The 27,868-nt window shown below is 38.5% G+C and overlaps 2 protein-coding genes across 10 annotated transcripts in view; one reads left to right on the top strand and one right to left on the bottom strand.

Moving 5' to 3' along the window:
* C8H8orf48 (chromosome 8 C8orf48 homolog) overlaps positions 1 to 8,281 on the bottom strand; it is a 269,196-nt gene extending 260,915 nt beyond the window's left edge. For 7 of the 9 annotated variants that reach the window (XM_081520959.1, XM_081520955.1, XM_081520956.1 and 4 more), the window contains exon 1: positions 7,258 to 8,281. Coding sequence is in view for 7 of the 9 variants with exons in the window: in XM_081520955.1 (XP_081377081.1) it covers positions 7,258 to 8,132 (875 nt within the window). In the remaining 2 variants the exon portion in view is untranslated. Of the gene's footprint in view, positions 1 to 6,005; positions 6,190 to 6,730 lie in introns of those variants that run through there. The other 2 variants (XR_014062325.1, XM_081520953.1) reach the window with 2 other exon arrangements.
* DLC1 (DLC1 Rho GTPase activating protein) overlaps positions 1 to 27,868 on the top strand; it is a 512,426-nt gene that overhangs the window by 17,878 nt on the left and 466,680 nt on the right. The window lies entirely within an intron of this gene.

The following is a 27,868-nucleotide window of genomic DNA, read 5'->3' as shown; positions in this document are numbered from 1 at the left end:
ACACACAAGTTTTTATTTTTTAATGCATTAAAAATTTTTCTAGGTGACTTTGATGTGGATACTTTAAGTTGCATGAAATACAAAAAACTCTTTTTAGGTAGGAAGATAAAACTGAAAAAAAAAAAGAGAGAAGATGAGGAAGAGGAAAGTGAGAGTGTTAATTGCTTAGTTATGTCCAACTCTTTGCAACCCCATGGACTGTAACCCGCCAGGCTCCTCTGTCCTTGGAATTCTCCAGGCAAGGATACTGGAGTGGGTTGCCATTCCCTTCTCCAAGGGATCTTCCTAACCCAGGCAGACTCTTTACCATCTGAGCCACACAGGAGAGGAGGGGAGCTCAAACAAGGGGGTGGTTGGGGTGGGAGGGTATTTCCTGCATTTAGTACAAAGCCCTACAACCCTGGAGACATTTCTGAATGTATTTGGTAACCTGAAGACCCTGGCATCTCTAACACTGTCAAGAAGAAGCAGTTGACCTTCTCTGCAATCACAACGTTAAACAAGCCCAATATCTTTTAGGCCTTTGGGGGGATCTGGAGGCAACATATTCTTCATTTACAAGTTTTATGCAGCCATTTTATGCTGTTATTCACAATTTGTCCCATCTTGAATTGGGGCTCCCCTCCAACAAAGGGCTCTGGGATGTCTGAGAGGCAGTCCAGCAGGCTCTCCCCTTACTGTTCCCATTCCCTGCCCCCAGAGAACCATTCACTGCAGAAGCTGGAGTGAAGGCCTCTCACAGCTCCTGAAACCTCTGCACCACCCGTGATGACTGTAAGTTGCTCGTGGATTTCTGGTATGAGAAACTGCCCTCCTGAGCCTCATACTACATACCACTAGAGTGGTTACTGGAGACTGCCTATTGGTCCCCTGGAAACACATATCCACTCTCACAGTCCCTGAGCCTCTGCAGCTCCATACCTTTCTGTGGGGCAGGGAGGCAGCCTTCTATGAACTCAGCTCAGCCATCGAGACCTCCCTGCTAAGCAGCAGTGTTAGCTGCAGGCCAGACCTAAGTTGGGGTCCTCTGGAGTATCCCACCTGTAGGAAACGGTGGCCTCCTCTGACCTCAGACATTTGCCAGTTGAGAGTTCACTTCTCTCTTGTGCCTTTGGCATTTGACTCCTTAGAGTCAAATGAGTGAAAAGGAGTAGGAGTTTGTACACTTTATGGACAAAACTGGATGTTATAGAGCTTTATGGAGAGCTGCTACTTTGAATTCCCTAGTCCAGACATCCTTGACAAAGGATGGGCTTCAAGGATCAGCAAAATTAGCTGGATTTCATGCAGTCAACAGCTTTATTCTGCCCAACTGCCTGCATCGGTGTTTGTTTACAGACTCTCGGGCCATCACCTAGTTCCACCAATAGTAACCACAGCAATTATTTATCCAAGTTTTCCATCCTTGGGGAAAATAACTATGGGAGTCTCTTGCCTCACAGATACCCAAAATATAAATCAAGGTGACATATTAAAGCCACAATACAGGCCTCACTTTATCCATGTTGAGATGCCAGATGTTAAGGGTAACCATTTCAGTTCTAAAAATACACAATGTTGAGCTCTTGAACAAGGTGTTCAGTGGAACTTTCCCCACCCCTGTCTGTCTCAGGCTACAAGCCTCATAGAGTTCTCTTACTCAAGCATACTCAAGAAAGATAAATTTTAATTAAATGAAATATAATGTTTTTTATCAACAGTCAAACGTCAGGGATGACCAGTAATACAGAGTCTGATTCCATTTTTGATGTTTGATGGTCAAAAACTTGCACGCCCACCTTTCACTTCCACTCCACCTTTGCACTAGCTGATAAAAGCCCAGGGGCTCCCTTTGGTACTGGCAGGAGGTTCAGACCATGTAAGCCCAGCCCACAGGTGTGAATCTTCACCTCAGCCCCACTCCCTGATCACAGTAAAAGCCAAACCAGTATCTTTTCTCTCTCCAGCCATTTTTAGATCAGCTTGGGAGCTTGCCCTGAGTCCCTTAGAAGCAACTCTCAATATGTGAGCGATAGACCTTTTCAGATCAACTCAGACTTCATGTGGGGTCATCAGTCTTGACATTCAAAGCCAATTTGGGGTAGAATGACCATAACATACTTTCTCCTAAACCCCAATTAATACCTCAACAGTGAGCTCTGTGATTATTGGAGCCACCCTGATAGAATTTTGTAATATCCATTGTAATTTGAGTTTACAGAAAGTTGGAGAATTTGAAATTCTCTATTGCAGGGGGCATTGTCAACTGAGAATTCAGCTGTTTTTTCCTTTTCTGTCTCAGATTAACTATTTGTGTATGTACTTTTCATCTGTCAATTCCAGAAAAAAATTGAAGAAGAGCCCACACCCATGTAGAACCACAATTCTTATTTTCTTTGCAGCCTGTTTAACTATGTTGCTGCAGAAACAACTATGTTGCTGCAGAAACAACTATGTTACTATATTAGGCTTCATCATGAAATAAACTAACATGTTTAAAACTGGAGGTATTCTGAGCTGGATGTCCCAAACATTCCTAAACAGTTCTGAGACTGGAATTTGAATGACTCAGAGGTTCAGGACTGAACTTTCTTTTCTCTCAATCTGGCACATCACTTACTTCTGTTCCAAGGATTTTGTTTTTCTAATACTTGTTAAATGCATAGATTTCTCAGTGCAAAATTTTTTTTCATTAAAAATCTAGGTAAAAAACATAAACTACATGGATGCATATTTATATATTGTCTATATTACAGTTATATAAGCTGCATTTATTTAATCCTGTACCAAGTTGCCAGATACATTTTTAGTGCATTGGGGAAATATGTGGTTTCTTAGCATCTGATCTGATAGATTTTCCTTTCCAGCCTTACTGGAATCTCGGGTGTCACTATAATGGGTTTGGAGAAACGATATTCATTCCTTTTGAATTTGTTCAGAAGAATTAAAAACTATTTTCAAGTTTGAGCATCAAGAATTTCTACCTCATTTCAAAACTGCAAAAAATCATGAATTATCTTTGAAGTTAACAATTCACATAAATGTTTTCCTGTCTGAAAACATGAATTCCAAAGAGATATTTTTATATTCTTTTAAATGAATACTGTATTAATTGGCTGCATGTGGAAAGATATCAAAAAGTGTTCCACTAATTTGCCACTGAGAAAAAGTATGAATATACATGATAAAAAGGAATCCAAGCCATGGAGAGAAAGAGAACAATTATAGAAAATAGCTACACAAAGGCAAAACACTGACAGAAGAGTATGCTAGCAGATTATTTTCTTGTTCTGATGCAAAAGACATATTAAATCTCATTATTTGGATGCACTTATTTTTCCATAATTGAAACTTTTCTTGAGCACCATCCTGTGCCAGGCATTGTGCTAAGTCCCATGGATAGTGTATAAGATGGAACCTCTACCCTCCAGTTGTTCAAATCAAGTAAGAAAGAAAAGATTAGTAAGACACAAGTGTTATAAATTTATATTAGTGCTTTAGCATACAGACTACAACATCTAATTCTGATTAGTCAGTGTTTCAAGGTTATGGGCTGAGTGCAAAGAAGGTGAGGAATGAGAATGGGTTAAAGAGTACATCAAACTACATGATCATCTCAACTGATGAAATACCTCTTTATGATATAAAAACATTCAATAAACTAAGAATAGAAAGGAACTTACTCCAAATGAAAAAAGCCATTTATGAAAAACCCATAAACATAGTCAATGATTAAAAACTAAAAGCTCTTCCCCTAAGATCAGAAATAAGACAAGGATGTTCACTTCACTACTTCTATTCATTACAGTACTAGAAATTAGAGCCAGGGCAATTAGGCAAGGAAAAAAAATATCCAAATCAAAAGCAAGAAGAAAAATTATCTCTGTTTACAAATGACAACATTTTCTAGCCCTAAAATCCTAAGGAATCCATTTTCTTAAAAACTGTTAGTGCAAATCAATAAATTCAGAAGTTTCAAGATACAAAATCAACAGGCAAAAATCAGCTGTATTGCTACATACTAGCAATGAACACCCAAAAAGAAAATGAATTGGAAAAAAATCCATTTACTATAGCACACAATGGAGTAAAATACTTAGGAATAAAGGAAGCACACAATTTGTATGCAGAAAACTATGATGTACTTCCTTCAAAATTAAAGACCTAAACAAAATTTAAAATCTCTTGTGCATGGATTGGAAGACTTAATTGACTGAAGGGATGAATTATGACCCTTAATGGGAAAATAATTCAGAATTTTTTATACTAATATGGCAAAGATAAAGCATGACATAGTGTGGATTTCAAATAAAAAGTTACTATGAAAATGGTAATGATTTCATTTCCCATTTTATCTAGGAATGACTAAGAGAAATACAATAAATTTTACACAAAAAAAAGGAGCATCTCTGTACATAAATGAAGGTCTAAAGGCAATGACTAGTATTGAAGTATTGAAATATGATACAAAGGCTATTTTTTGCTGATTTTTACAAATTTTTGATTATTATAGCTTAGGTGTAAAGACATGTAGAAAAATTATCTCCCCTGCTCTCCTTCCACAGCTAAACTTCAAAAAGTCTACATACTACTTCCTTTGTAAATAAGATTAGTAACAATTTGTAAATCATCTTGAAAACTGGTGACATTTACTCAGAATGTAAGAAATTACTCAGAATGTAAGAAATAAGCAGCATTCATAACATAATTGGACTGTTGTTGATCATGATTTGGACAACAAAATACAAGGGGGCACTAGATCAGTCCTTTATGCTATCTGACATTTTAACTGTACTAAAAATAAAGGAGCTTTTCAAGTTAAAAAAAAAAAAAAAAGTCTATACCCATATTCCTCATGTCCTTAGCTTACATTTATTCCTCAATCTGCTTTGTCAGTCTGCCCAGATTCTAAGAGTGAAGTGACTGCTGTTAAGGCCAAGAGGCCAATATGTGACTAAACTATCTCATGTGAACTCTGTTGGGTTGGCATGCTTCGACATCCCATCCTTCTTGAAATCTTTCTTTGCTCTCTGATACTACACTTTCCTGTTTTCCTTTATTCTTCTAGGATGACTCCTCCTCAATCTCCTTTGCTGGCTTCTTCTCCTCTGTTGCTGTTACTCAGTTGCTAAGTTGTGTCCAGCTCTTTTGCAACTCCATGGACTGTACCCTGCCAGGCTCCTGTGTCCATGGGATTTCCCAGGCAAGAATACTGGAGTGGACTGGCATTTCCTTCTCCAGGGGATCTTCTTGACCGAAGAATCAAACCCGCATCTCCTGCATTGGCAGACGGGTTCTTTAGCACTGAACCATCAGGGAAACCTTACTCTCCTCTACCCAGCCACTAATTGGTGAATTTCTCAAGAGTTGGTCATAGCCTTTCTTCTCTTCTCATTCTATTTTTTTTGAGACGAGCTCACCACATCTATGACTTCAATTTCTAACTACAGTATCTTCCAGTGATCCCCTCCCCCTCAACTCTTTACTTCAAATCTCTAGGTTAGACCTTGTCTTCAGATGTTGGTCAACTTCTCAATGTGAATGTCCCAAATATTTCTCAAACTAACCATGTCCAAACAATTGCCTTCTTAATCAAACATCATCCTCTTCCACTGTTGCTATCTCAACGAAATTATCATATCATACAAATGTACAAGACAGAAACTTAGTCACATTCTTAACATTTACCTTTTATTAAACCCCTCTATTCATTTCTTCACCAAAGAATGCCAGTTATTACCTTCTAAATCTTTGTTAGATCTGTTTTTCTTTCTACCTGTACAGTCAAAATCCTCATCCAAAATGCCAGTATCTCTCTCCTGGATTGTTATAAAAACTTTGTAACTCTTTGAACTAAAATGCTGCCTTCTATAATATGAAAAAACACTGGGTGGAAAGTTTTAGTCCTTAAATCTGTGAGGGAAGAATAGTAAACTCTTGTTTCCAAAGTGACTGTAGAAATGTTATAGAATGCAGGTCCATGTGCTCACACACAGTGAGGCCAAAGGATATTAAAACATCAAGAGTTTGGAGCATAGAATGGTTTATTGTAGGGCCATGCCTTAAGAACCCCATAATGCCCCAAAAGCTTTCAACAAATCCCTTTAATAGGAAAGGTGAGGGAGGGTCCTGTTAGTTGTTACAAACTTGTTAGTGGCAGATCCTTTGTTCCTGAGGTCTGGTCCATGGCTCAAGGCGTTCCCCATAAACCTTCACCAAAATAAATGTTATTCTCAGTTCAGACAAGAAAAGGCAAGATCCCAAAGCTCAACTTTCACCCTCTGAGGTCCACGCTTGGCTAAGAGGAGGGTGATCCTTGCCCAGGCCAATAATTGCCTGAAGCGCTTGTCCAGCACCAGTTTGGGTCCTCCTGCCAGGGCCCAGGCCCGGCTGAGGGGGCAGATCTTAGCTGACAGGCACCCTCATGGCCAAGTGTCTGGTCCCTGCCCAGCTGGGAACCCAGGACCCACCTGGCTCTCAGGCTTCTCATTTAAATTGGAGAGAATCATTTGTTTGGGATCCACAGGAATATGTGCTGTAGCAAATACCAATCATGTGAATTCCTAGCTCACAACAATTACCCTTCTTCGAAAAGAGACCCAACCACAGCGGTGGACCCAAAGTAAGGATGCTCCATGTCTGTGCAAATTATCCCTGACCTCTGGCCACTTCCTCAGGATAGACAACTGATCTAAGCTGAACCCATTTCTGAAACTTGAACAGGGAGACTGAAGCTGGTCGAAGCTGTTACCTGAGTGGCAGATTCCCCGTTTACTCCAGTTGCTGAGGCCTCCTTGAACTGCCAGGCATGGAGACTGCAGGTCCCGGAGGTGGGGATGGGGAAGAGGTTCGCTGCTCCTTTAAGGGCTGGGCCTGGCCAGTTAGGAGGCCATGCGAGGCTTCTGGGGCTCCGCAGGACAGCCCTCAGCCCGTCCCCAGGCACAGGCCCATGACTGCTTCGCACCCCACGCTCTGCCACGATGGCCACTGGGGGGTGACCACAGGCAGAGTGGGACCTTATAACTGCTGTCCTCAGGGTCTCCCGATAACGGTGGCAACGCTAAGGATTGGGCGCTATAGGCTGCACGCCCGCTCCACCCCTATTACAGAGATGATAATTATTCAAATACACAACAGAAACATTTACCCACATGACACATTATCATTAATAAACACCACCCCGTTTGGTTAAGAATAAGAGGTTTGCCAATAAGCTGACAAAAAGGTGAATGATAAGCACTATTTCCATTCTGCTACATTTTCTGCTTTATATCTGACCTTTCAAAAACCAGAGTATCCAGTTTTACTTTTCTCTCATTCAGTCTTTCCCAGATTCTTCTGGGGTCATCTGAAAGCCTGGGAAGGCTCTGGTGTGCTTCTCTGATAAGGGTAAGGAAGTCCTTCGTATGAAGATGCTCATCTATTTTCTCTTGGAGTAGAAGTGACTCCAGTAAAGTCTTCTTCTGCTTCAGGAAGGCAGATTGGGCCAGTTCTGCCCTTTTTCTGACACAGTCGGGACACCGAGAAGAAATGTGTTGCTTAGCTGTTCCCACCTGTTTGGGTGTTGTCCTCATGTTTTTAAAATAGATTCTATTCAAAAGCTCGTCGGGGACAGTACACTCTAAGACATCTACCGCTGGAGCCTCTGCCTCGGGTCCAAGCTGCAGCTTTTTATTTCTGCTGCTCTTTTTCCCCTTAGAGTTCGCTCTATGGTGGATCAGGTTTACCTTAACGGTGCAGAAAGACTGCAGAGCATTTATTTCTTCAAGGGGTGCCTGAGTGATTTCTGTTTGATGTTTAGAGTCTGGTCGGTACTGTTCCTTGCCCTTGAGGTTGTGGATCCATTTTCTGCTCAATTTCTTTACATTAGCTTTGAAGTCTGAAAGCTCAGATTGGTTGTCTCCATATTCCGAGCGTGAAGGCAGCGATCCACTCTCAGACTTGCTCCCAGAGGCATAAGACCAGGACTGCAGTCCTCCAGAGGAGCTGAATGAACCGGAACTCTTTACCTCATCAGTCAAGGACGCCAAAGTCTCCTTAGAAAGGTCTGCCATAGTCTTGAGACCTTCCATAAAAGGAAGGTCTTTCCATAGTGTCCGCTGGGGCCAATTCCCCGTTTCTCTGGATCCTCCGGCTTCTAGGCGGATGGCCATCACATTGCATCAGGCTCTGCGCCTTATCTGCTTTGCCGTGGTCAAGACTACCTCAGGAACTGGTCAGTCCTGAGCCCCTCGGGGATGAGTTTACGGAGCCGGGAGTTCCTTAAGGGAAACTCTTCCGGGCGACTCCGTCCCGCTGCCTTGGCAACCAGAGGCGGTCATGCGCAGAGGGTCGCTGGGGCGCCGCGCTCCTTCCCTTCCCCCGCGCTCCTCGGAGCCGACTCCGCCCGCACAGTTCGAGTAGGTTTTCGGAGCCTCCCTCTTTGCTGGCTCTCCCGAGTCTCCGCCTCCTCGTTGCTATTTTAGTACAAAATCCAATAACGATCGAGAAATGGTTGCAAACTCTCCTTCCCCAGGGGTCAAAAAAGTATACACGCCTCTTTCCCAACAGGAATAGATGGCCTCTGACTAATCCGATAATGCACACGCCGGCTAAATGCATCCAAAAAAAAAAAGCCCCAAACAAACAAAAAAAAAACACACCTCCTCCTGCTGGCCAGAAAAACACAAGCAAAAACGTATCTACCAATCAGATAGCCAAGAGCTTATCTAATCGCAGAGCACATCTTTGGATGAAAATCTAAATACTGAAACCACCCTGTGAGACTCTTGCGTGGCAGGGCAGCGACTCTACCGTTTGCTCCGGCCTCGTCTTGCACAGCTTTTTGTGCTCCGGCATTTTTGGACGACTTTGCAGTTTTCCCAGATCTCAGTTTCTCAGGTCTTTGTTCCGGCAGAGCTCCTCTGAATGGCACTTCAATTGCTACTCTTCCCTCTTCGTTAATTACTGCTCCTCTTTCAAGTCCCTCCCCCGCCTTTTTTTTTTCTGAAAGAGCTTCGTATCCACCACCGCCCCCAAAAGTTTACTGCACAGCCTTTCTTTCTGGGTTTGCAACTCTGTATTTAATACACATTTGATAATACCTCCCACGCTGCCGCCTCCAGATTAAAAACCCCATGAAAGCAGAAATCCTGTCAGCCTTGTCCTGCAGTCAACAGGTACCCAATACATAGAAAGTGCTCGATAAATCGTTACTGAGTAAATGTGTTGAATGATTATGCAAACAGAAAGAAATATTGTCTCACACAAGTACGCGCCTGGATCTTGAGGCATAAGTACTACAAGGTCAAGGAACTTCAGTCTTTTTTTTTTTCTGAGCCCTTCAAATTAGGCCGCTATTCACAATACATTCTTTTACAACAGACTTTTAAAAAATATGATAGGGCTTTATTAACAGCTATTCTCAGAAATTATAAAACGTTAACTCTGAGTATTTCTAGATCTTAATATCCGAGTCTGGGTCTTAATAAATATCTGAGATAATTTCAAATGGGTTCCCTCGCTCAGTTCTCCCTGTGGGGGGGGGGGGCGGGGAGTGGGGGTAGGGGGATGGGGGCGGTTATTCAAGTCTGGCCAGATATATTTAAGGTTATTACAAAAGTGCTCACTTTGGCAGTGAGTCAAAAGTCTGCAGTGTTCGACAAGCATCTCTCAAATACGAGCCAGCTTCATATTGAAGATGAAGAAATCTCAGCTTCATTCATTCCACCCAAATCATATTTTATCATGTAATATTAACCTTTAAAATGAGGTAATATATAATTTGTAGTTAAATCCAAGTAATCTCCAGCTCAAGGACTCAAGATTTTCATTTTTAATTTTTGTTTCAGAAGTCTCCCTCGTTCCCTGAAATATTTACCCATTCATGTGAAAAAAGGGAAAGTGTTAGTCGCTCAGTCTGTCTGACCCTTTGCCACCCTACGGACTGTAGCCTACCAGGCTCCTCTGTCCATGGGTTTCTCCAGGCAAGAATACTGGAGTGGGTTGCCATGCCATCCTCCAGGGGATCTTCCCGACCCAGGAATTGAACCCAGGACTCTCTCTTTCTTTGCATATGAGCATGGTCGGTGATACACATGTGAAAACAAAATCTCAGAACAGTCCATGAGCAGTACTGGCAAGAAATATATATTTTCTGAATTCTTAACAGAATCGTAAACAAGTGTGTTGTCTTAAACTAATCTTTTTCCTTAGATGTTTCAAGTGAGAGCAAAAAATAAAAAGTAAAAAAAAAAATTTTTTTAAAGAACAGAAATATATAAAGAAGAAAAGGAAGGGAGAGAGAGTTGCAACTTTCCATCTTATCTAAAATCTTTTTACTATCCCAATGGATACAAGTCACTCCTACTCACTTACTGAAAGCAGATTTTATCAAGCTTTTCAGAGGGAAAAAAAACAAACAGTAATATGTCATTAAAAAAATTTTTTTTGTTTTTATCAGGAAAAGAAACATCGAGGAATTAACAGGAAACATTTGTAGCTGTCCCAGAAAATTCATAGAAACATTTCAGCGTTTCAGTAACTGTTATATAATTGCTTCTTTGTTTATCAAATATCTGTGAAGTTCAAAATAGTTTTTGCAAAAACTGAAATTAACTAAAACTAAAACAAAAAAATTGGCTATCAGTATTAAAATATGCCAAGAACATGCCGCATATTAAATTTCTGTTTTAATGTCATCTTCTTAACGAGTTCTTACTCATTTTGATAGCTATGAAAAACTATTAACCTGATAATTAAAGATGTCCTGATAGTCTCATATCAGTCAGTCTCATTTTGGCAAATCTTCAGTCAGTGTTAATAGCACTTCTAACAGAGCTGTTTCTTCCTTCCTTCACTCTCTTCCTTCCCGAGCCGGTGCTTTGCAGAGGGACGATCCTTATTATCCTTGGGACATTTGGTGTGGGGGCCCTAACTTTGCGCCAGTCTCTTTGTTGGTCTCCACCACAAATTGCAGGTGATCCTCGGATGTGTGCTGTTTCCCACCAACGCACAGTTATTCTGGTCCCTTCCAGGACTCTGACAAAATCCTAGGCTACTGGGCCTTGTCAAACCCTCTCCTGGCCATCTTGCCTGCATCTTGACACTCACAGGTACCTTCTTTCAAAAGCTTCTGAGAAGTGGTGGAGAAAAGGGAGAATGTTTTCCGGGAGACACAGCATAGCCTAAAGCCGTTGCAACCTCCTCATCACTCAGACAACTTCCTGTGGCAAGTCCTTCTCCAGAAATCTCAGGCATCTTAACATCTCTTAGGGGCTAATTGTAACACTGGGTCCTTTAGAAACCACATTGTGACTGAAAGTTGCCTGAGGTGGAGGTGGAAAGTCCTAAGAGGGAAAGAGACAAATCAGGTGCTCCTGGCCAACTTATGCCAGGGCACTATTTTTATTGTTCTGCTGTCACTGTCTCTTCCCTCGTAGTCCTTAAGGAGAGCAAAACCTCTCCTTCCAGCTTTTCCTGAACCATCAAATATGCTTTGCAGCTACGGGACTTAACCCCAGAGACAGGAGGTCAAATCATATTAGTCTTCCTGTCAGATTCTCTCTCTCTCTCATTTCTCTTTCCTCGGAGGCAGAAGGGCAAGCTTTCAGCGTTTTCCTGTCAGGCAAGCACTTCTCCTCCAAGGAATCACAGTGGCCTCCTCGCCAGGATGGCATTCTGTACCCTTTCCAGGAGCCATTGGGGTGGACCCGGAGTACCAAGAGGGTATCTAGTTTATGAATAAGAGAAATTAAGTGGACAGATCCTTTACAAACAGTCTACCCTCTACATAAACTTCACAACAGTGTGCTTGGTTCTGTGATTAAGCAAAATGAAAAATTACTTCCTCTCCTAAGGGGTTAGGTTGAATGTATCAGAAATCTCATTGTGAGAAACCATTTTTGTGGAGAAAGGAATCTTACATCATTTGTGATAAAAAATGATTTCAATTTACAGTGCAGTGGCTGTTCTTCATATGTGAAAAATGTTTTACCAGACAAATACCTCAATCTTTACATTATTTTTTTCTATGTCTTCAGTGTTATTATTTTTCTGAAATTGATGAATTACTTGATGAAGAACTCTCTTTTACTTTAATAGCTATTATATTTTGCAAAGATAACATATGTTTATTGTCAGTAGTTTAAAAGATAAAGATAAACTACTAATATCCCCAGTGGCTCAGTGGTAAAGAATTTGCCTGCCAATGAAGGAGACACAGGAGATGCAGGTTCGATCCCTGGGTCGGGAAGATCCTCGGGAGGAGGAAATGGCAACCCACTCCAGTATTCCTGCCTGGGAAATCCCATGGACAGAGGAGCCTGGCAGACTACAGTCCTTAGGGTTGCAAAGAGTTGGACACAACTTTGTGACTAAACAACGAATTTAAGTAAATGTTGTCTTAATTCTGATCTCCCGAAAATAGTCACTAAAAACACTTGCAGAATATCATAATATTTTTCCTTGAAGAATTTTTTCTTAATAAAGTCTAAATTATATTGGATTATGGTTTTATGAATTCTTCCTTAGCAATAATATGAACACTTTTCCGTTCAATTTATAAAAATCTTTTTCAACATAATTTTAAAGGTGGTATTGCATTATTTGATTTATTTAACTAATACAATTATTTAAACACAAGGCATTTCCAGGTTTTTGCCCCTAAAAACTTCTGGAATAAGTATTTCTCTAGCTAAATCTTTATACACATTCATAACTATATATTTAGGATAAATTCTAGAAATTGTAATTGACAGGTCAAAATGTATGTATAATGTTAAGGCTTTTGAGATATCTAACCCCCTTCCTTCTGCAGTATTTAAAAATCCAAGATATAATACTATTTTGTCTGTAATATCAGAGTTTATATCTCTAGTAGGTAAGGCCTTTTTAAAAACATAACCACATTATTCTGATTGTCACATCTAAAACATAACATTATAATAAATCCTTAATATCACCTAATAATTATTCTGTATTTACATTTTTCGTGTTGTTTCAAAAATCTGTTTGGGGAATTGCAGTTTTTGACTCAAAATCCAAACAAGGTCCATTCACTGCATTTGGCTGATCTGGTTCTTATGTCTCATACTCCACATCACTTACAATGTAAAACTAAAAAACTGAAAAGAAAAAATGGAGCAGGCAAAACTTTTTTCTATTTACTGTAATGTTTCCTATATTGTTATTTTAAAGTTTTTGATGTATCCTTCCAAGTTTATTTTTTAAAATCAATATATACTTGAATCCCCTTTCTTGTGAAAAAAAATATATTCAGCATATTTTACACATTGGTTCACATCTTTTTTGTTCTTTTTTCTCTTAAAACTATATTCTGGATATTACTTTACATCAACCTATAGATATCTTCCTCATTTCTCTCTATGGCTACATGATATTCCATTGTGGGAATGTTTTTCCCACAGTTATTTCCATATGTTGATGGACTTTCTGTGTTTATAAAAAATTCAATTTTTCCGTGCATTTTTGGAGGTGTAACTCAAGCAAGACTTCTAGCAGTCAGATTACTGGATCCAAGAATCAATATATATGTAGTTTCTTTGAGTATTTCCAAATTTCCCACTCTAAGGAGTGTACATTTTGCATTCTTGCCAGTAAACACATGAGAGCGGCTATTCTCAAGAGCCTGGCCAACAGGAGTTGCACTTAAATTTAAATGTTTGTGATTCTAAGGGAAGAGAAATGGTATTGCAGTGTAATTTTACATTGAATTCCTCTTATTTTAAGTGAGATTAAACACCTTCCGTGTGTATAAGGGACATCTACATTTCTTCTTATGTGTACTGTCTATTCATTTATTTTACCCATTTTCCATAGGATTCTTGTTTTATTCTTCTCAATTCTTGAAAACCACTTAAAAATCAAAATATTATTATTCATTTTTCTGTGACATAAGCTCTAAATGATTTCTCCAGTTTGTCTTTTTACTTGCTTATGCTATTTTCCATGCAGAACTTTTTTATTTCATAGAGCAAATTTATCAATCATTTTCCTTATTGTTCTTGGATTCTTAGCCACACTCAGAAAAATCTCCTATGCCCATGTTATAAAGAAATTTACTCATGTTTCCTTATAGTACTTGTGATTCTTTTTATTCCCTTACTTTAAAACTGATTTTTTTTATGGTTACTTCTCTAGTACAGTATGAAGAATGAGTTTAATTTTATATTCTTCCATATGGCTAGCCAGTGAGCCCAACAATATTTTATATCCTTTAGGTGCTTCCTTTTGTCATAAATTCCCATATGCACTTAGTCTTTTTTTTCCTTGACTTTCAAGTCTAGTACATTGGTCTGTTTTTCTATTCATATATCAATATCATAGAGTTTTAAAGGGCTTTATAATGTTTTAGGGCTTCCCAGGTGGCTCATTGGTAAAGAATCCACCCGCCAATGCAGCAAACACAGGAGACGTGGGTTCCATCCCTGGGTCAGGAAGATTCCCTGGAGAAGAAAATGGCCACCCACTCCAATATTCTTTCCTGGAGAATCCCATGGACAGAGGATCCTGATATGCTCACAAAAGTCCATGGGGTCACAAAAGAGTTGGACGTGACTGAGCATACATGAATAATGTTTTAATCTCTCATTGGGCCAGACTCCTCTCATCTATTTCAACAACTTCTTGGATGTTCTTGTTTATTATTCCACATGAACTTTGTAACCAATTTGTCTTGATTTAGGATAAAAGTAAAAAACATATGGTACTTTGTTGAAATGCACTGAACTTATAAACACTGAGGATTTTTTAAAAATGGGGTCTTCCTAACCAGAAATACAGGATTCCCAGGTGGCTCAGTGGGTAAAGAAGCCACCTGCAATGAAGGAGATGCAAGAGACATGGGTTTGATCCCTGGTGGGAAAGATCCCCTGGAGTAGGAAGTGGCAACTCACTCTAGTATTCTTGCCTGGGGTATCTCATGAACAGAGGAGCCTGCCGGGCTACAGTCCATAGGGTCACAAAGAGTCAGACGTGACTGAGCAACTGAACATATACGCATGCACTGTGTCCCACCCTAATGACCTCATTTTAACTTATCTCTGTAAAGACCCTATCTCCAAATAAAGACGTTCTGAGTCACTGTCAGTTAGGACTTCAACATAAGAATTGGGGGGTGGAGGAGATAATTCAACCTATATAATATGTGATTTATATGAAAACCAGATCAAGGATTGACTGTGATTTGCTAAGTAAGAAAAATAAAATAGAATTAAGTACAGGGACTTAAGACAACTGCTTTATAGGTGAGCCTAGAGCTACATTATAGTGTGCTTAGTCGTTAAGTTGTGTCCAACTCTTTTGTGACCCCATGGACTGTAGCCCACCAGGCTCCCCTGTCCATGGAATTCTCCAGGCAAGCATACTGAAGTGGGTTGACATTTTCTTCTTCAGGAGATCTTCTCCACCCAGGTACCAAACCCAAGTCTCCTGCATTGGCAGGCAGATTCTTTATCACTGGGCCTCCTGGGAAGCCCAAGAAGAATTCATACAGGGAGAGGACAGAGGGGGAAAGACTTTTGGTTTCTCCAGTAGCTGTAACACTAACAGAACAGGACGAGATTTTAACAGATAACTCCCCTCCCCTCCCCCTTTGTATTATTCTTTATGCAGGTCATCATGGCAGTGTTCTCTGTTAATTCCAATATGCTGCTTCTTAATTGCAAGCTGCACAGCCCTAAGTCCTGTAATTCTTGTCATTGTAATGAGACAAGCCCTGTAACAGGCAGCAGGGTTAAAAAAAAAAAAAAGATTACAGAAAGGAAAACCTCCTACCCAATTTATTGGGTGAAAGAGATTACAGAAGGGAAAAACTCCCACCCACTTTACTGGGAGAAGTAAGAAAAATATTAATTGCAGCGAGTATCACTTATTTCTCTGTGAATTAAGAAGCATATTTGTTTTAGATGGCAACCCATGGGCACCTTTGTGAGTGCAAGTCATACTTTCTGACACTATCTCGAACTTGACTGGCTAGACTATAGATTGCTTATATCTAGTATTTTAGGTTATTTTAGAAATTATTGTCCTTATTGAAAAACAAGTAATTTTAAATTTTAATGTTATGCAGTTTTTTAAAGAAATTTTGATTGGTGTATTTCAGTATTTTTAATGTTAGCAGGCATTAAACAATGACTTCCCACAGCTTCACTAGAGTATCTAGTAAAATTTCAAAGAAGTATAGATAATAAATTACTCAATTATTTTAGAAAAAAATAGCTTCAATATTTTAAGGGCAGCAATCATGATATTCTTCACAAGGAACAGAGTTAAGTGTGAACTTGAATTATATGGTATATTTCACCATTTTGTTTTGAAAATTCTGTAATAACAACATAATATATAGGTTTTCTACTCTTATTTATTTCCCCTTCATTGTAGTTTAAATTCGGAGCTGTTTTAAGCATCTTTATGCAATTTCATGCAGCTAGGTCTCTGAGCCTTCCGGCAACATGATTTAAGATTGACCTTGGCATTGAGTAAATATCATAAATTTGAACCAAAATATAATGTATTTCTCTTCAAAGATATATGAAATGAATTCAGAGATGTTGCCATTGATTTGAATTTGAGTTAAATAGTTTTGTTTTCCTTGAGGGAGAAAGATCTGTTGCTCTGAATGACTGAGGGAAAAGATCAAAACTCACAGTGGTTTTCCTGAAAAACTACTATATAGAATTATTTTTTTTCTACTCAATATCACTGTAATTTTCCTACTTACAAAGTCAGCTTTCACTGTACAATGAATATTCATATGATTGCATAGGGTTGAATGACATAGAAATTGCAAATAATTTCATCTGAGACCAATCATTCTGTAGAAGTATTCTATTGAAGTCTTCACAGTCATCATAAAAATATCACTGTGCTCTGGAAAGACATCTAATGCAATAAATTGAGCTCACAGTCTTAACTTGTTTTATCTCTTTATTTTAGATAGGCATTTTCCAAAAACAAACTCTATCACTGAAGAATGTAGGACTGTTTCTTTAGAGCCTTCCATGCTTAACTTGAAAGCTGTCAACCCAGGAGGCTGAAACAGAGCAAGATTATGAAACCTGAGTGAATAGCTCATTCTTTGCGCCCTTGCCCTTGCTGCATGCTGCCCCATGGTACAGGCCTGGGAGGTATGCACTATGATAGCTAATGAAGCACTTCCTTTATGTCCCGCTGACCAGAACTCTTATTTGAAGCCCACATATTATGCCACTGAAATCGCACAATGTCAGCCTTTGTTCTGGCTAGTAGAAGCTGTTTCTTGTCTTTTCTGTGGCTAAATTTTATGCATCAAACTTGTGAGACCCTTTACTCTCTGTCATTAAGCTGCTCTGCTGTTTGTGAAGTTGGTTTTGTTTGTTTTGTTTTGTTCTCTCCTCTTTTATTATAGCATCTCCTCAAAGTCACAGATTTATAATTTGGAAATCACTTGGATAAAGGTTTAGGAGTTAAAACTCTCCTGCAAGGCCTTTCTCTATGTTAAATATAGTGATAACAACTAACACTATAAAAATGAGAACAAGAATATAATTCATCCAGAATGAAGAGAAAGGCATCAAAGAGATGAAAATTAATTGGCCTGCCTAATCCTAAATGTAGTTGGAAAGTATTGAAAGTGGTCCACTTGTTATATTTTAACATGTTATTCTCATACTGTGTGATCTGATTAGGCATCTTCCTTCCTCAGCTGTTATTATATAGAGATGTCCCAATGCAAGCTTTGGTAAAGTGACTTATAAAACAATAGTGATTGCCATGAAAGTGAAAGTGTTAGCCACTCAGTTGTGTCCAACTCTTTTGCGATCCCATGGGCTATAGCCCACCAGGCTTCTTTGGCCATGGAATTCTCCAGGCAAGAATACTGAAGTTTGGATATCCATTCCCTTATCCAGGCGATCTTCCCCACCCAGGGATCGAACCTGCGTCTCCCACATTGCAGGCAGATTTTTTCACCATCTGAGCCACCAGGGAAGCCCCAGTGATTGCCATAGAGCTCTATAAAATATGGACTTCAGTTAACCTAGATATACATAATAGACATTAAAAGGCTTGTCAGAGCACATCAATTAAAAAAACAAAGTTTTGAAGGAGTTGCATCAATTCCTTCATTTTTGTTTCTTATAATGTGACAGGGACAGCAGCCATCTTTTGGGGGTGGTATTAAGTATTAAATGAGATAATATGGAGAAGAACTCGTTATTCAATACATAACACTGTGGTCACCACCATCATTACAGTTTTGGACTAGATTTCATAATGAACCTGAAGATGGCGGTCTTTCTAATACTGGCTCTTCCATGGCGAATTATCTAATTTTTAATATGTGTTTTACTTTTCTGATTATTTCCCATTTTTTCCTACCTACTCAATAAGATGGTCCAAAGCACTCTCCTGCAGTTAAAAGCAATTTGAACAGCAAATAACTACAAGTTACTTGCTGGAATTGAAAAAAAAAGAAGTGATTAAAACATGTGAGCTCCTTGGGCTCTGCTAGTTCAACATTGCTACCATCTTCATATTTTTTCTGATTTTCTAATCTCCCAACTTTAGTGAGATGATAAAAGCATTCAGGTAAATAGAATATAAATGCCAGAAAAATAAATCTCACAAAGCCAGCCCCTGTTCTAACTAGCAGAGGTTAAGTTCTGCCCTCTTCCCTGCTAAAATGCATGCACCAAACATGTTAAATTCTTTGCATATAGATTCATATCCCTACATAGAATTTGTTTTCCTGCTTTCACTTCATATTTTTATTTTAAAAATGTTTTCTATCAAATGTCCTGGTTTTTGATTAATGAACATGCTGTAAGTAAACAAAGCTATAATCTTAATTAGCTTTAGATTTTTATTTAATGTTAGAACATATGTAATAACATTAAGATATATTCATGTATTGTAATATTAATAATAGCATTAATGCATTTGTATCAGACTTGTACTATTCCCAATAATTGCTGAATCACCTCTCTATATCACATATTAAGGTATTTTTAAAGTATACCTTAAAAAGCTATTGGATTCTCATATAATTTTCCATAAAATGATTTTGTCCACCTCTCCATTCTTCACCTAATACTTGTATTGCTTAAAAGTATGTTAGAGATCAAAATCAGCTTTGAAGTGGAAATCATTTGGAGTAGGAGTTTAAAACTACAAATACAGTTTCTGCCAACCTTTAAAAGATTTATATGCAGATTTTCTTTTCTAAGTATTTCACTTTCTCTTTGTGGCTCAGCTGGGAAAGAATCTATCTGCAATGTGGCAGACCTGGGTTCGTTTCTGGGTTGGGAAGATCCTCTGGAGAAGGGAAAGGCTACCCACTCCAGTATTCTGGCCTGGAGAATTCCATGGACTGTATAATCGTCCATGGAGTTGCAAAGAGTCAGACACAACTGAGCGACTTTCACTTTCACTTTCAGAAAAAGATATCTCAGTTAAGTATCGATTTTGTATTTGAGGAGTGTATCTGAAGTGAAGTGTGAAGTGCAAGCCTCTCAGTCCTGTCTTACTCTTTGCAATCCCATGGACTACAGTGTATCTGAACAACATGATTAACCATTGTAGACAAATTCCATGAGATTATCACGCTATTTTGTCAATATTCTTGGCAATTTCTGTTTGGGTTCCAAATTATCATCTAACTGTATCTCACCATCAGATATGCCCTAGCCCAATGACTCCGAAACATCGTATTCTAAGAATCACAGGACAAAAGGAATTCAAACGGGATGGTCAGCAACATGCTTCCACTTACATAGTATTCCATTCCTCACTAAAGAAGCAGCAATTTTAAAAAAATTTCTATGCAATTTGATTTCCTACTGTTTTTCATACCAAGTACTTGAAGATACTTATGTCATTGAAAGTCTAGAATTATTAGATATCAAAAGTAATCAGATAATAAAAGAGACTGGATACTTGGAATATAGTAAAGAAATTATGGTTATGAGGTTTAAAACTCATGAAACACAGAGTAGAAACCCACAAATGAGCACAGGAGTCTAAATTCTAAGAGTCATCTGTAGGTCTTTCCTCTCCCCCTTCACACCTCCAGTCACACAACCCTGTAGTAACAACACCTCTACAAACTGACTACTTCCCTTTAGTGATTTCTTAAATGTGCTAGTCAAGGACACCACCATTTTTCACTGGACTTAATGCACCTGTCTTCAAGTTGCCTTCACAAGCTCCAGACTCCTCACGTTCTTCACTTCATCTCTTCCTTCCTTCCACTGCAACTCCTTTTTAAACAGTTATCACCACTGCAACCGCAGCTCAAACTCTGACCCTCCTTTCTGTGTTCCTTATAGCTTATCCTCATTTTGTCTTGTCTGAAACCACTGGTTTCAAACTACTTCCTCGGATATGGACTGGCTTTTCCAAATTGCAAAAGAAACCAAAAACAAAGTGAAGCATTTGGGATAATACTGTTACTAAAGGCTTTCTATAAAAACACATTGGGGAAAAAGAGAAAGAAAATTGTTTAAGCATCTGAGAACTATCCTGAGAAATAGAGTAACACTTTGTATTCAATAACACTTTCCCCCCTGCTTCCAATCCAGTTCTACTGATGACCACTCACCCTTCAGACCTCAGCTTATCTGTCGTTTCTTCAGACAAGGTTTGCCCTCTACTCCCTACTCCTCATGATTTTAGTACCTGGAATGTGCACAGAACAATTACCATATTATAAATAATTCATGATTGGATAACAATTTTCTGTCCCTCATAACTAAAAGCTTGAAAGCCCTACCACGCCTGGGAAAATTCTGTCTTCTCCACCATTAAATTATATTCCTTACACATACCCGATCATCAATAATTTGGAAAATAATAAATGAATGAAATAATTAATTGATTGATTTGATGGCCTGGCAACAGCTCTGACAAGTCAGCAGTATCTCTGATAGCTTTCTTCTCTGAAGTCGGCATATGTTTTCCCTACTGTTGTATTGCTCATAAAGGCGATTCAGGTTCCTGAAACAGTTGACCAGCCAGGCCTCCTTCAGAAGAAGCACACCTGTCAGGTAACCAGCCTAGGTCTGCGTTTGTGTCCTAATCCCTGGTCCATCAGTTGGTACGGTTCAGTGACCTCTGCCACAAAACCCCCCGCAGACGGCAGGAAGCTGACATCTCGAAGGAGTCCTCACAAGAGGCAATGAGTGAGGAAGGCACATGGCCTTAATCCCTTAGAGTAGTTCTTAAGGTCTGCTGTGGTTTACAGTCACTTCTGGGGTGGGGGCCAGCCCACGTCCAATGGAAGTTAAATCAGAGTCTTAGGGGTTGGACCCCATATTTTCTTCAACTCTCTCCGGGATTCTACCAGCAATCTAGGACCAGTGCTGGGCAATGCCTGAGGGAGTCCCACAACCCCTCCCAGACCAACTGACTTGGAATTGACTTATGAAAACAAAATCCCTCTGTGATTCCCATGCAGGTTAAGGTTGAGGAGCACTTCACTAGGATGCTTGTTCAAAATATCCTTTCATAAAAGGACCACACTTAGTACCACCATCACCACCTTATACCTTGCCACTGTCTTTCTTTTCTTTGTCTTTTTTTCTCTCCTGCTATCTGTCCCTCTCCCCCACGCACACTCCAGCCATTCAGATGTGCTCCATTTCTGATGTGCTCACTCCTTTCACAGCAAACTGTTCTTTTAACACATGATAAGATGTTTTAAACATTCAGAAATTTCAAAGGAAAAATACAACTAAAACCCTTGTATGCACCATCGATATGTTACCAGAATGATCTCTTACCATAATTGGGTCCTTTATTATTAACAAAAAAAAAAAATAACATGTTACAAATAATAAAACTAAAGCCACCTGTTTATCTCCATTCAGTTTTATTCCATACCATCCCTCCCTAAATATACTCACTATTCCAAAGTTGGTATACTGTACATATTTTATCTTTTCAAACACTCCTTTTATTTCATTTGAAATATCCTGGCGAATAAAGCAAATAAGAAAGCTTGTCTTCTCAGAGTTCATATTCTACTGTGTGGAGACACATAATAAGTAGAACAATAGGTAAATTCCATTAGAAGGCGCGAGATGATATGAAGAAAAACAAAGCACCAAAGAGTGTGAGGACGTTCTGAAGAGTGTTGTTATTTTAAACACAGTGGTCAGGGAAGATCTCTCTGAAGAGATGAAATCTGAACAGACAAGAAAGAGGTGAGGAAATGAGCCATGAGGTTGCTGAGGAAAAGTGTTACAGACGGAGGGAACAGCAAGAATAAATATCCTCCGCTGAGAGCAGCCTGGCACGTACAAAGAACACCAGAGTCACCTGGCTGGAGCAGATTAAAGGAACTGGAGGTTAATAGTGGAGAGTAGTAAGAACCCAATCAGGTAGGGTCTTGTAGGCTATTGCGAACTCTTCAGGATTTTCTCTAAGAAAAATAGCCATGGAATATTCAAGCAGATATCTTAACAGGACATCTCTGGCTGCTGTGACAGACTTTGGATAAGGACGGCAAAGCAAGATGGAGGTTGGCGTACAAAGATAAAAGTCTGAGCCAAGACATGATAGTTTCTGGAACCAGAAGGACAGCAGTGGAGATGATAAGAAATGGTCTTATTTTGGAGACATTTTGAATTTTCAGCTTAAAAGATTTCTCGATGGCATTGGGCATATGAGATATGAGGAAAGAGAAGCGTCAAGGATAAGAAACTGGAAAGACAGAGCTATCATTAGTGGAAACAGATTAAATGCAAGAAAAGCAATTGGAAAGGAAGAATGGAAACGGGATGTTCGGAAATTCTGAGATGTCTTTTAGCCATCTAAGTACAGATATCAAGTAGGTATCACAGTATACAAATCTGGAGACCATGAAAAAACACACAGAAATGGCAGTGTAGAAGGCTGAAAGTCATAAGCTTGTATTTAAAGCTGAGAGGCTAAAGGAAGTCATATGAGAAGAGACTATAGATAAGAAGAGAAACAAGTAAGCCCTATGTCCAAAGATTGGGACTGTCAAGGGCCCAAAAAAGGTCCCTGAGGAGTGGCAAGGGGCATACAAACAAACAACAAAAAAAAACCCAGGAAAATGTGGTGTTCTGGAAGCCCAGTGAAGAAAGTATTTCAAAGAGAAGGAAGTGATAAACCATATCCAATGCCCTGAAGTAAGACAAGGGCTGAGAATTAACCATTAGATTTATTAATGGGGGAGACTGGGATGACCTTGACAAGAGTGGCTTTGAAGTGATAGGGATCAAAGACACAAGACAATTAGTTTTATAGAGGATTGGAAGAGAGAAAACAGAGACAATAAGTATAGATAACTCTGGGAATTTATTACTATAAAGGGCAAAAGAAAAAGGAGAAAGAGCTAGAGGAACCAGCGGAATCAAAAGGGCGTTGTGGGGTTTTTTATTTTTAATTTTTTAAATTATAAAAGCTGGAGGGATAACCCTATATGCGAGACAGAATAAGAGACACAGATGCATAGAACAGTCTTACGGACTCTGAGGGAGAAGGTGAGGGTGGGACGTTCTGGGACAATAGCATTGAAACATGTATATTATCATATGTGAAACAGAACACCCTTCCAGGTTCGATGCATGAGACAAATGCTCAGGGCTGGGGCAATGGGATGACCCAGAGGGATGGGATGGGGAAGGAGGTGGGAGGGGGGTTCAGGATGGGGAATACATGTATACCCATGGCTGATTCATGTCAATGTATGGCAAAAACCACTACAATATTGTAAAGTAATTAGCCCCCAACTAAAATAAATAAATTTATTAAAAAAAAAAAGTTGGAGGGGATTGTTTTTAATATGAAAGAGAATAGAACAACACAGAGATTCAAGAGACAGAGAGAGAAAGGCTTAAGTGATACATATGGCAGGTGAGATAGGAGGGACGTTAGCACACGGATGGAAGGACTAGTCTCAGACAGGCACACAGACTCATCGAAAATAATAGGAATAAAGGTAGTAGATACCTACATGAAATCCAATGGGCATTGAGTTTGCAATATAATGACTTGTACAGGTCGCTCCATTGATCATTAATAATCCATGGCACATTAGTGGCGAATGCCATCAAAATGTAAATATGTTTATGTTCTGTGGGTGTTAACAACTATTACATTGATGAGACCAATATTATGTAAGCTGAAGTAACAATTATTTTTCACTTAATAGTACTCTTTATAATTCTGTGGATAGCCAATGACAGCCAGGTAAATTTCTTAAAAGCATATGGCTTTTCTATAAAAGTAAATCATTTTTCTCAGTGTAACAAATGAAAAGAAAGGGTATCTTGGAAGACAGTATAGGAAAGATGAAAGCAATCTGCCCCAATGATCAACTCAACTCACAAGCTTGTTCTTAAGACAAATCAATTTTAAGAAACAGATGTGGCACTAGATTCCCTTAAAACTATCTATGCCAACATATGTCAAGAAAATCCCTAAGTTCTCTGAGAGTTAGATGTATGCAAATTGAAGACCATAATTTAAAAGAATGAGTGCTAATTGAAAATCTAAAAGCAAGATTCTTAATCTTAGCTCACTATAACTGATTTTTGACTGTGTAAATCATTTCACCCACTGAATCTTAACTCTGTCTCCACAAAATAAGGGAGTTGGGCAAAAGCAATATCTCCCGAAGAGTTTTCCAGTGCATATTCCCATGAAGTGTTCATATTCTTGCATGTTCCCATTAAGTGTGTGCATAGTCAGAGTACTTTGGTAAATACTATAAGCCGTGTGGTCTCTCTCTCTTTTTTTTTTTTTGCATCCAGAATGTATTTTGAAAACTTTTACACTGATACCAAAGCCAGGCAAAGACACCACAAGAATATCACAAATATCCTTTACAAATATTGACATAAAAATCCTGAACAAAATACGAGCAAACAAAAACAGCACATTAAAAGGGTTATACAACATGATCGAGTGGAACCCAGTCTCGGAATTTTAGAATGGGTCAACAGACAAAAATCAATCAATGTGATATGTCACCTTAATAGAAAGAAGGAAAAAAGACCCAAATCGTCTCAACTGATGCAACAAAAGAACTTGACAAAATTCCACACCCTTTCACAACAAAAACACTTAAATGAACCAGAAATATAAGGAAACCTACCACGACAAAGGCGATATATGAAAAACCCATGGCCAGCAACACACCCAGTGGTGAAAAACTAAAATCCTTTCCCCCAGAACAAGGAACATTGCCCACTTTCGCCACTTCCAGCTAACATTATGTTAGACTTTCTATGCGCTATCTATTTGTAGAAAAAAAAAATACACATTGGGAGAGTAAATTCACTGAAATTTCCTTAAGAAGAAAACCCAGTTTCACTTCATTTAGCCCATTAATTTCTAGACTATTTGACCATAAAACCTTTTATTTTGTATTATAAAACACACTTCAAAAAAAGTAAAATAAAATAAAAATAAAACACACTTCAAGAGTTTTGGAACTATAGTCCATGATTCTTTCTAGCTTATGATTCTATGATTAAACATAAAACATGCAGCTAGATTCAAATGATAACTGCTGTTACCAATCTAATTAAATTACTTATCTGTTCAATAAGACTTAAGCTTATTTTAAGAGAGTCGAAGTTGCTTTAGAAATAACTGAAAAATGTACCAAATGACATTTTGCTTTAGGATTCTTGTTATATCATTTCTTTTCTATTTCTACAAAGTGCTTCTGCAGAATACCATATGCTTTCCTGTATATTTCATCATCATTAGATGGGAATGAGGACTATCCTCAGCTTTAATTTTAAAATTCAAATTTCCCTTAAACATCTCAAGCAGATCATGTAAAATCTGTCTGGATTAATGTTTGTCTCTATTGTGTTGTCAAAATAGTTGCCTGGGTTCCAGACTAGATATATTAGGATGAAGATATATCACTCTAATATCAGTCATAGCCCAGCACGTAGTAGGCACAATGAATTTAAATGTTCCTGCCTACCCCTACGTATCTCTAAAACAAGCCAGAGCACCATCTTTGAAAACAATGGGAAGGATAAAAGGATAACCCATTGCTAGACTGACCTTTTAAGCTTCAGCATTTTCATATGATCCTTGAAAATCCAAATGTATTACATCCTTGAACTGCCTTTGTCTATGTTGGCAGTAATACTCTCAGAGTTCTTTTGGAGATTAGTTTAATATGATCTTCCATTTCTGAAACCATGCAGGCCTATTTCAATCAACCTGTTCTTTTCCAGATGTTTTTTTTTTTTTTCCACCACATCCTTTAACATGGCTTAAAATTTAATTCCTCTGCTGTTTAATGTATCAACCTTTTTTAGACCAGTTGTGTCACATACATGAGTTATGCTATGAGTATTAGCTACACAGCAATGTTTCTGTGTAATTTCACTGGGATGTCTTAGGGAAATGTGGAAGCACAGAGAGTGGAAATGTAATTGTAGGGTTGAAACCGTTAAATTTGCTTACCTCATCTAGTGCTCCATAGAGAGTTTTCGAAGCAATTTGCAACTCAGATAGGAGTGTTTTCTTATACAGTTTATAATTTTCTTCAGGATAACGAGTTGCTAAAGAAAAGACTTTTTAAAAAGCTATTGAGTCTCTTGGAATCATTTTTACCTGTCTTTCAGTGTTTTGTCCTATTACTCATAGACCTGTTACCTCATGTAGATATAACTGACTTTAGAAGACTTGACTTAAAGTAATCTTTACTTAACATTCTTATTTTTCTCCTGTATTTTTACTGCTAATTTTTGCCAGCCCTAGAGTGAGAAAATGTCTTTTTAATGGGTGGATACTCATTTCTTGATTTTTAACATAATTGGTCAATTATAACTATTAAGTTTAATGGAAGGGGAAAAGTCCAGAAATTGGATACATTTCTTACATTTTATAAATTGAGTGGATAAAGTATAAAAAGAGAGAAGAAAGATTTCACTGAAATTCAGTCATTATAATTGTCTTCTCATGTGACATATTTCATCATTTTTCTAGAGGCCCTAAAAAATATTTTCTAAAAAGAGAAATTCTGTTGTCAAAAACAATATGAGAGGCTTCCTATGACTCAGCTAAAAATATCATCAGTAATAATAGCAATCCATAGAAACTAGATTGTATTGATGACCGGCTATCTTGTTTATTTACCTCTGCGTGCTCAGTAGCATCCAACTCTCTTTGACCCCATGGACTGTAGTCTGCCAGGTTCCTCTCTCCATGGAAATTTCCAAGCAAGAATACTGGAGAAGGTTGCCATTTTCTACTCCAGGGGATCTTCTCAACAAGGATTGAACCTGAGTCTCCTGTATTGGCAGGTGGATTCTTTACCACTGAGTCACCCAGGAAGCCTTGTTTATCTATATGTTGTCATAGAAATACTTCATATTTCTATGCTATCAAGAGGTGGTGTGCTCTTAAGACATGAGGTAAACCAAAGCTACTATTAGCTGACCATATGAGAGCTGACCAGGGTAAGAATAGTATTCTGAACCTCTGTTAAAATTTTTTATATCAAACTTCTTTTTCCAGAAGTGATAATATGTATGCATATTTTTACAGTTATATTACTGTTCAGAAGAGCAATACTTTACACTATTTGTTAAACACCTATTATATGCCAGATATAGACAATAAAAAGAATTATCTCAGGCTTAAATGAGAGTTGTTGTTGTTGTTGTTGTTTTTTTTTGCTTGAAGAAGATATAAACAAAGCACATTGACTTTGAAGAAGATGTTTTGGCAGTTGATGTAAGGCAGCTGAGTATCTCTAATGAAACTGGAGTAAAAGGATAAGGGAGTAAACTCATTCATTTAACAATTCCCTACCATTTCCAGATAAATAACCCCTTGGGGGTATCAAAGAAAATGCCTCAAATGTCCCTTCTTTTACTTTTGTAAATATTTATTGTACATTCCTCATAGC

Source organism: Giraffa tippelskirchi, chromosome 8 (genome assembly GCF_054371585.1).
Source record: "Giraffa tippelskirchi isolate mGirTip1 chromosome 8, T2T-mGirTip1v1.2.pri, whole genome shotgun sequence".
NCBI classification, from domain to species: domain Eukaryota; kingdom Metazoa; phylum Chordata; class Mammalia; order Artiodactyla; family Giraffidae; genus Giraffa; species Giraffa tippelskirchi.
The sequence above is the reverse complement of the archived record's forward strand: the minus strand, read 5'-3'. Positions and strand labels throughout refer to the sequence as shown.